General features: G+C 36.8%; 2 protein-coding genes across 2 annotated transcripts; both read right to left on the minus strand.

The window, feature by feature from the left end:
- Positions 1–1,932: 1,932 nt before the first annotated feature.
- LOC310923418 (uncharacterized protein) lies at positions 1,933–3,823 on the minus strand (the record flags this gene model as incomplete). Its single annotated transcript, XM_083885434.1, has 1 exon — positions 1,933–3,823. The coding sequence occupies one exon, from the start codon at positions 3,821–3,823 to the stop codon at positions 1,952–1,954; it is 1,872 nt and encodes a 623-aa protein (XP_083741560.1). The 3' UTR covers positions 1,933–1,951.
- A 1,204-nt stretch (positions 3,824–5,027) lies between these two features.
- On the minus strand, positions 5,028–9,354 carry LOC310923433 (leucine-rich repeat-containing protein 66-like; the record flags this gene model as incomplete). Its single annotated transcript, XM_083885440.1, has 3 exons — positions 5,028–5,846; positions 6,374–6,543; positions 8,859–9,354. 3 exons carry the CDS (start codon positions 9,352–9,354, stop codon positions 5,472–5,474), a joined length of 1,041 nt encoding a protein of 346 aa, XP_083741566.1. The 3' UTR covers positions 5,028–5,471.
- Between the last annotated feature and the right edge of the window lie 1,114 nt (positions 9,355–10,468).

Genomic DNA, 10,468 nt, shown 5'->3' on the forward strand with positions numbered 1-10,468 from the left:
TTTTTTATTGAGCTTATTTGTGACTTTTTACCCACAGTCAACTGGGGTAGTAGCACCAGTGGGATCATGGGATTCCTACTAGTATAGGTGTCCTAGAAAATTCTCAGTGGCCAAATAAGCTAACCAGTTTTCAGTGTGAACAAGATACAGTGGATGAAATGTAAAGAAAGAAAACTGAGGATACAGTCTTGGGGTCCGTCTGTGTGAGACTGTGTAACTAATTGATATAGAAGGGCATGCGAACATGGGGTGGGTAGGGAGGAGCAGAGTATGATGAATACTGTGTGGAAGTCACAAAAAATACAAAGGTTTTGTATTAAAGAGCAGTTGCTAATGAAATGAACTAATATGAAGGAGAAGCAGCGGAATGTTTGGATTTGAATGAAGATGTGGTGGTAATAATGGAGAGATGAGTAGCAAAGGACAGTGGCAAGATAAGGCACAGGTACGAATGAATACTTTGCCACATGTTAAAATCCGACTATAAAGGAGTGAGTTTACTTTGTCTGACAAAGTAAACTTTATGGAATAAAGGGAATCTTAGAAATCCTGCAGCTTCTCACAAGTGGTGTACTGTCTGCCTCACCTCTGAAGCATTCTCATGGTCAGAAAAAGATGAGAAAAATAATATTCCAGTATATATTTTGAAATCCTGTTGGACTGTTGCACAAGGAAATGACAAAACATTTCAGTATATGAGATATCAATAGAGCACTAGAGTGGATTTTTTTCCCCTGTGATTCACAAAATTGCCTTACTTGTATAGTTAGATTTCTTAACATGTTAGCGGCTGCAACAGCCAAAAGGTGACAGGCCTTGGAAAACTGTTAATGGTGTTTGAAGACCCATAGATACCAAAATACCAAGTCAGTGCTTTTTTCAAGCATTGCGTTTTTAAAGTTGTTTTGACCACAAAGAATTAGTGTGTATAATGAGCTTTAATGAAAGCTGGCAATGGCTCTTTGTTCTTAGTTTTTTCTTTAAAGGTAGTTTCAGTGATGTAGTGTGCCATTGGACTTGCTCGTCTTGTGATGGAATTGAAATGTGTTCCTTTTGTTTGGAGTTTTAGGAGTTAATTGTGTCTCTGTGAGTTTTCCCAGAGTTGTAGCCAGCTTCCTGCATTTTCCTAGAGCTGAGTCTGCTCCCTTTCATGATGACATTTCCCTTCAAGGACTGCATCAGTGGTACTGAGTCTGTTGAAAGGGCCTTGGGCTATATACAGAGATAATTTTACCTTACATTTGCTATCTTTTGGCTACTGATGTTCTAAAATAGCAGTTTTGAACTGCTCTTGATTTTCCTCTCTTAAGTAAAATTCTCAAGTGGGTATAGGATCCTTTGTCTTTTTTTTTTAAATTACCCTGCCTATGTCACCACATCTGCAAACTTTGGGTGATGTCTCATTATAGCTACATTTCTATAACTGATGTTTCTGCAAGAATTGAATTCTATTCTGTTTCTTTGAGAAAGGTGGTTTTCTCTCTTCTGCCAGATTAAAAAGAAATTTTTGAAATGTAATTGAATACTTATTGGACTTTATTTATCTTTGCAACACTGGGAATTCAGAGACAATCCACAAATCTGTCTCAAAAAGCAGGAGACAGTAGTATGTACCATTTCACTGTATAGGTTGAGTCCCATAAGAAAACACAATAGTATATAATGTATATTTCCATTTGCATTTATTTTAGACAAAAGGACAAAAGAGTGAGTATCTGAAGAAAATTCCAAGGGAAGTGATATATTAGTATCAACTACCAATAATGAGAAAGTAAATATAATTCAGCAACAGCTTTATTAATATTCTAGAGTAGCTTTTTATAAAGTCTGTTATTGGGTTTTTTACGAGTACCCTTCTAAACAGAAGTAATTTCACTTTAAAACAAAATAATGTTTGCACCTGCTGTAATGACACAAACACTGTGGGAGCTTAGTATTACCATTTTGTGTTTCAACTATTGAAGTTTGTTCTTCTGCTTTGCAAAATATTAGCAAATCCATCAAATGCTCTTTTCTTCTTAACAAAAAACTGTTCCTGTCCTGAATCTGTCTGACTTCTTTGGTTGAGATTTTCACTGGAATTTTGGATGTGTTCTACAGTTGTATCAGAATGGTTCTCCAGTTCTGTCAAAGTAGTATGATCCTTCATCTTGCTGGAATCAGTGCTTTCAGAGATTGTATTTCCTGTAGGCTTTTGTGGGAAGGAACATGAACTGTATGGTGTACTTTCATTGAAGACACCTTGTGGGATTGTGAACGAATATGTATCCTCATCATCACTCTGATCCAGTTGGAAGTGATCATCTGTTGTGAATTCTGAAGAATTACAAAGATGAAGCAGATCTGCCGTAGGATTACAAGTCTGCATTTCATCAGGCAGACTGCAGCTGCTGGTATCCTGTAATTCTGTGAATCCATCAGAATTTTTCTCATCAGAACCTCCTTGCATTTTATCTGCACAAGCCTGCTTCACCTGTGGTAGCAAGTCATCTTGCTTTGTAACAAACATGAAATGTTTTTCAAATGTGTGTTCAGGTAGCAATTGAAGAGATGATTCTTTGCTGGAATGTAGCGGTGATGGTTCTTTTACAACTTCATTCAAGCCAGTATCAATAGGAGCAAAAATAAAGCCACTGTCCTCAGATGTACTCATGTTTCTTCTTAATGTAATGTCTGCTTCGCCATCATTCTTTTCAGGGGACTTCCTGGCTATGTCCTCATCTGTACTTCCTGCTGGTGCATTGTCTTCTGTACTTCCTGCTGGTGCATTGTCTTTCTGTTCCGTGTGACTGAAGCTGAGGGAATGCTGTGGTTCTCTGGGAAGCAGAGACAGCTGCAGTCCATCCTCTTCAGAAGTTTTCTCTGTGTCATATGTGGGAAAATGTTTTAACTTAAGTACCGTGTTACCAAAATCTGTACTTTGACAGTAGAGAGAATCAGAAATAGAGTTTTGTGCTGTTGACTCTGCATTAGTAAAATAATCAAATGTATCTGGAATTTCTTGACTTGAAGAACTGACTGTATCTGGATCTGACACACTTATGTGACCACTGCATTTATCAGAATGAGGGGATGCTGTTTCATACATGGTGGTGTCTGATCCATAATTAATAGTGGTTTCAAAATAATAGGCACTGTTCTCTTCTTGATTTTTCCAAATCTGCTGAAGTTCAGCAGTAATGGTTGGAGACTCTGGCGGTGTTGCGAACTTCTCAGTTCCACTGTCTGTATTCGTTTCATCTAGTGATGACTGATAGACTGGCAGGTTGTCACTAACATCAGGCTGTTCCAGTTCAAAGTCTGCTAAAGAACTACAGTCACTCATTGTGAATGGAATCCCTTCAGCTGAAGAGCTGTCACCAAATACATCAGCTGAAGCATTTTTTTCATCTGAATATATCGTTTTACAGTCATGCTTTGTAAGGGGAGAGTTTTCTATTATTTCATAGATGCTTAAATTCTCAATATCTGCATCTCTTCTGGAGCTACTGGGTGAAATAAAATGTACAATATCACTAGGTATACTTTTGTTGCCATTTAGACCAAGTTGTTCTTCACGGCTTTGCATTCCCTGCCTAAATTTTCTCGTGTGCCTGGGTTCATTATGTGAAACAATACCTTTTCTTTCTGGAGCACTTGGTGTAGCTTTTGTGATCTCAGACTGCAGCAGACCAGAGTTGTTTCTTACTTTCCTGTTTGGTGTTTGTGCATTGCTGTTCCGGTAATCTGTCCTTAAAAAAAATAGTCCAGTATCATAAATATCTGTACTTTCATTACTGTCTATACTAGTTTGGACTTCTGGAAACACTGGTGTTTTCTTCATGTTGATCTCAGTATTGCTTGGTTTCTGGTACTCTGCTTTGGGATTTGGTGAATGTACACCATTGCCAGAAAAATTTTGATACACAGTAGAAGTTTCTGTAGGAAAAATCTGTGTGTTTCTTAAAGAATGCTCATCACAAAACAATGTATTATGCTGTGTATTTGTTGGCTTGCTTGCAGAAGGCTCTCTGCTCAAGGTTTCATCTGAAAAAGCCTGATTAGAATATGTCTGTTCTGAACCTGAATTTTTGTTCCTGCGCATGAGTCTCCAAAGTCTTTCCAGGTAGGGTCTAGCAAAAGCACCCAGACAAAAAGCACAAAGAAATGTAATGACCACAGAGAGGGAGACAGCCAGTGCAAAGTTTGGCTGTGTTTCGTTCTGCCTAAAACCAGTGTTAGTGTCCCTGGCTTTTCTAACCAACAATGCTGAAACTTCTTTGTTCACCTCTATACTGTAAATGAGATACTTCTCTTTTCTTGTATTGAAAAGACACAAATATAATCCTTCAGCAGTTTTCTCAGCATTGTGTACCACTAAATTATTCATTTTATCCAGTGTCATATGAGGAAGACTCTGATTTTTTGAAATTCTGCCCTTAGGTGTCCACCAAGAGATTCCATTGCCTGAAATGAAAGAAAATACAAACTCAGTCTTTGTTAAAAGCATAGTGTACTTGGTTTGCAGGGTCCAGTGATGTTTTTAAGAATCTACACTGGACTATCTCTCATAATTTTAACCGTTTATTATAAACCCCATTTTCCTTTTATCCATCCCGAATAATTTGACATGGTACAAAGCCTGTTAAACCATATCGCGGGCCTGTGCCCACTGCCTGCCATCTAAAAACACACTACATACGGGGTCTTAATTGCAGACTTTACAATTTGTATTTTTGGCTTTGTCTTTGGAACAGCTTTTGTTCCCAGCTAAGTTTTGCTGCAGTCCAGTGTGCTGATGTTTATCCAGGTTTTTGTGACTCTTTTTGTAAGCAGACAAAGCAGGTGGCATTTCTGATATTTTCTTTTGGGGATGAAGTATTCCCAGGGGAAAGCCTTACCACCTCCAAGTGCTATTAGCCCTTTAAAGTTAAACCATTTTGCCTTATGGCTCGTGACAAATACACCTTCTGGTCTAAGTTTGGTCTTAGTTTTCAATCTGTGTGGTAAATCTTGGCTCTATAGGTTTTGTTACTTATACCCTCAATGATCTCTATTAATTTTAAATGTAAGCGAAGTGTGTGCTACGGTAGCTGTATGTTTTTAGAAGAAATAGAAATCTTTTTTCTCTGCAAATAAACTTTCATTTTATTTTGCTCTAGCTGAACACTGAAAACTGTTGCATCCTTCTTGGTTTTCTACATGCTTCAGAAGTGCCATCCCATTATTTGGCCCTTTGTTCAGTCCAAAATGAACCAATACGTTTGCAATGCATTACTTACTGAAACTTACTTGTATATTAATTGGCATCACTTCCTCCTTTGATGTAAGGAAGGAGATCAAGAGTCAGTAAACCTAACTTTAAAATATTCTAAGCAGAATACTACTTTCTTATGAAATATTTTTGCATGTTAAACTGTTACTTAGTAATTTTTAAACAGTGTCTTTAGAAACATACTTTTAAAAACCAGATTTATTTGACTATTCTGCATTCATTTGGATTTTAGCAGCATTTGGATGGAGTGCCTGATATACATACCTCTTATGTTGTCCAAGTTACAGGTCAGCACTGATGTCCCTTTTGGGACTGTGGCCCTTTTGACCAAAACTTCGTCCCTGCAGTTTAAATGGAAACTTGAAAGATACAGCAGAGGTTTCTGGGAGTTGTTGGCAGACTTATTGTATGAAAGGCTCCATTTTTTCCTTGTGGAGTCAAAGACAAAATGAAATAAATGTTTAAAAGCATTTAGCCTGCAGTTAAATATCCAGGCATTCTTTGACAAATACACTTCAAGTTGAAAAAAGTTCAAACTGAGTAGTATCTGTGGTAGAGGGATTGTCAGAGCATTTCCACGGAGATCCAAAACCTATTTGGAAATAATTCAGAATTAATTTGATAAGGCTCACAATGGAATCCTTATTCCAACATCTTACAACAGTGTTTTAGTGTACAAGCACTTCTGTAGTTCTATGAACAATACATCTGCTTAGGATTTCAATAATGTTGATCTAAGCTTTTTAATGCAGATGAAAAGTTTAAATTGTGGTGTTTAGAATTCTCCCATTGTAGACTTACCTTTGTGTGAATAGGGAGCTGCAGGGCTCTTGCCATGGAAGGGATGGAGGTAGAAGGGGACATGTATGTGTTTAAGGCAGTTATAGATTGGTTTGTGGCATAGAGAAATTGTGAATTTATGGTTGTATCTTGTACATTTTAGCATGTGTTTTCCTACATGTAAAAAGCAAATATAAAAAAATATTTTCACCATTTGCTCTAGTTTTTTATTTATACACTAGTATTATAATAAGAATCATATAATCATGCTTAATAGTTGGTAAATAATATCTTTAATGATTAAAATAAAATATTCTAACAGTTGTATTGCTTTACAACCTGTAATTTGTTGAGATCTCTGAAGGCATCTGGATGAATTTTAGTTATCTTGTTGTTTCGCAGGTCAATGTCCTTCAGCTGTGAACAGTTTTGAAAATCTTTTGGGTCAATATGTTGTATGGCATTGGATGACATATGGACAGTTTGTAAAGACTGCAGGAGGCCTAGTCCTAGGAAGAAAAAAAACCTATTTTACATTTTATAGTCTTGTTTTCCCAACTGCATCAAGTGTCTTTATAAAATGCTTTGCAACAAAATTCCTTCCATTCCACTATTGCAATGAGTAGCTGCAGCCTTTGTGTTATGCCTTTCCTGATCAGTGGTTGTCCCATTCTAAAAGCTGCATAGAATCAACAGCTAGCACATTAAAATATTCCGTTAATGAATGTCTTAAAAACTGACACTTTCATAAAAGCACTAGCATTTCTTTGTGCTATCAAAATTATTTTGATCTCCGTACTTTGCACAAGCTTCTCTGGAGAACTAGAGGTAGGAAAGGAATGTGAAAAGGGTAAAATATATTGAGTTGACAAGTTCCTAATATGTTAATTGTAAGTAAAAGATAAAGATGAAAAAGGTGATACAGTATCTCCTATCCATTTGCATGGGTGGTTTCATGGGAGTTTTTCATCTGTGGAATTATTTGAACTATATTCTTAGGGTGTAAAAGAAATGAAAACAAAACCATGTTGTTGCTTGTGCCCGTCTGCCTGTGAATTATGAAGCATGGCAGTATAATCTTCAGTGTATCCTAGTTACAATAACATCCACGTTACATCAGAACACTTGGTAGCTGGAGACACCTCATTTTTTTGAGGTGCTGCGAAGGCAGCCCTGAAGCTCCAGCCTGCAAGGCCCAAGGGAGAGGCAGACGTTTGAACACTCAGCATTCCCACTGATGATGAGTGTTCAGCACCACAGTGTCACGCTGAAGTGATTTTTGGGCATTGTTGAGAAGCTGCTACTTCTTAACAATTTTGCCCTTGGTGTCACCTTGTTTACCAGAACTAGCTTTTCTCAGCCAGCAGCTCTGTTTGCAGAGTAATTGATCTTCGGGTTTATTGTGAAAAGCAGAGGGAATGATTCATTCCTGGTATAAAACTAGAGGTGGGTGATAGGAAAGGCATACAGAAGTTCTGTAAGTTCATAAATTCATCACTGCACCTGTGTGAGGAATTGTACTGTGGCTACTTCCCTGAATTTAAGCTTGTGCCAAAAATATACACTGGTATGGCAGCAGCCTCACTCCTGGGGAGCTGGGAGAAGGGTTTCTCTGTGGGAAACCTCTGCTGTAGAACTGCTGTTTGTGTTTTCTTTCCAGAGCTTAAACCTCAGAATTTTAGTGAAGTATTCTGGACAAGAAGAATGTTTTGAACATGTATTTAAATGAATATAGGATTAAAGTATAACTTAAAGTATGGTGGTACCATGCACAGCAATGTGAACTTAAAAAATTTGAGTCTCTTATAGAAGAGGATTCATCTGACTGACCTTCTAAGGCATCTTTTAATGGGCAGTCATATTTATCTATAAAACCAAATCAAATCTTCATCAATGTATTTTATAATGTAAGGTTTTTATACTGTCTATATAGATACCTTGTCTGTACAAACACGACAAAATCATTAAGTGATATGGGTTTTCTTTGTGCCAGAGAATTATTTAACAGCATAAAAGGAGAACAGAACTTTTATGACCCTGTGTAGGGGAAAATACATTATCATCTTTGCGTGACTTTGTGGGGTAAGTGGTATTTTTGTCATCACTTGTCCTGTATTTTCAAACTCTAATGAATCTGATGGTGTTATCAGACATCAATAAATTCAACATATTGTATAGGACAGCATTGTTCATCTGGTAGCTTCTGCTTCATTTAAATAATTTGGCCACTATGAATCATCCCTGCATAAAGGTTAAGCTCCCAGCATAGTTCAGTGACCAGCAAAGCCTTTCTCAAAATCTCTTGAAACCTTACAGCCCTCTCCTGTTACACCAAGGTGTCACTGTGATTGAGTATTAAAGGTACTGAGCAAAATTGTTTGGAATGAACAAAATATATTTTCCTGTCTCTGAAATACTGAAACTGCAGGAAGTTTTATTTAATAGTGTTGATTTCCTTCTGAAGGCTAGTATGAAATTCATAGTCTGTAATTTTTTTGACCTTTAAGGTTCACAACTGGAATGTGGAGGCTGATGTTTTTCCAAAGATCCTTATTCTCCTTTCTATACAACAAGCAAGAATACTGCTCCAGTTATATTTGACTACTATTAACACAGTACAGTTGCTAAGACTATTAAAAAACCTAATAAAGTAAACAAACAACTGATTTACTTCTACCTCTATATTTGCCAGTGAAACTTTCCCTCACCTTAAGCATAATAAATTGGGAAAGTCACACTCTAGATTCAGTAAGGTATAGAAATTATATCCAAAACCAACCTACCCCTTGGGAGTCAAGTCCTTAAAGATTTTTGAAATGCTTACCTCTTGGAACTGTATTAAGATTATTTCTTTCAACTGACAGTACTTTCAAAGCAGGCAGGAGACGATCAACAATGCTGTACTTTTTAGACCCGTGTGCAGGTGTAGGCATATCCAGTGTGAGGGTGTGGATGGCATTACCATTGAGGTTTAGAGTTTCTAAAATGGGTAAATTTGTACAAGTAGTTAAAGTGAGTTCGGAAAGCAGGTTGTTACTGAGGTTCAGGTGTTTTAGCATCCACTCTTCATTTCTTCCATCAGAGCACACAAAAGTTCTAATATTACTGTAACTCAAATCAGCTGTTACTGCTGGTTTTGATATATCTTCTGGAATAGTAGATATTCTGGTAAAAGAGCAATTCAGTAAGAACTGCCCATCCCAGTGGCACTCTGAACGGTGATGTGTAGCAGGAAGAATACGCTGTGACTTGGTTCCCACTGATCCAGGAAGATTAAAGTAAAGGACCACAGCTATGACATGCAAGTGAAGGTTATCCATAATATCTAAATCTAAAATGTAGAATTATGGTTAAATTCAGCACAACAAGAACAGAAAGTAAATGTAGTTTGACATTTAAAAAAACATTTTAAAAAATCAACACCAAATAACCACAGCATTACCAACATTCTGCATTAAATAGAATGGAGTCTTATTTTCAAAAAGTACATTAATAAACTGGTAACCTCCCCCTCCCTCCATCTATCCCAAAAAACAATTAGAACCTTTTTTTTCTTTTCCAGCCTTTTGTCGAGAAACACAGCTTCTTGGGAGCTTGAGATCTAACAACAGTGGAGACTTTTGAACTCTGCTTCAGGTACTGCACACAATTACACTAAGCAAAGTCCACCACATACAATCTATGACAAAGGGGTGTGGAACAATTTTTATACTTCCAGTTTCTTACACATTCTTCATATTCTTAAAATAAACACTTCTGAACAGCAGCTGCATTGTAAAATTTATTGTATTATTTCAAAACAAACGTTTGAAATTCTACAGCCTTTCACCCATTGGAACAACCACCACACTTAGAGATGGTGAGAACTCTTCACATGCAAGTTGTTTCAGCGTACCCAGTATAGCATTTTACACAGGCATGTAGAATGCACTTTATACACAAAAAATCTTAAGTGCATCTGTGGGACTGAAATAAACAGTGTTCTACTCTATGTTTTTAATACATACAGAAAAATGTACCTTAGGCAGTTAGAAGATAAATAAATGCTCAACAGAAGGCATGTGTGGTGCCAACGTTTATCAAACTGCATAATATAAATGTAAAATATATTAACAATACATAGTGGCTAGCAAATTTGATAATTTATTTCATTTGGTATTTTTATGACTGGTTTTGCTACATTTTGACAAAAAAAATCCACACTTGAAAAAAAATTCTGCAGATCATGATTTAAGAGTACCTTTGTGACAAAATCTTTCAGCTGTACATTGCACACAGTATTTTAAAAAGAACTCTTGATAATTATGGGAATCCAATACTAGCATATAGACATGTCAGTATTAATCAGAGAAGAGCTTTAATACGTGTGTAATCTAGTTGACCAAGGCATTTTCAAGATGTATGTCAGCTTTGAGGATACTGCTCTTTATATTT

The sequence above is a fragment of the Zosterops lateralis genome (genome assembly GCF_965231275.1).
Source record: "Zosterops lateralis genome assembly, contig: HAP1_HAP1_SCAFFOLD_52, whole genome shotgun sequence".
NCBI lineage: Eukaryota > Metazoa > Chordata > Aves > Passeriformes > Zosteropidae > Zosterops > Zosterops lateralis.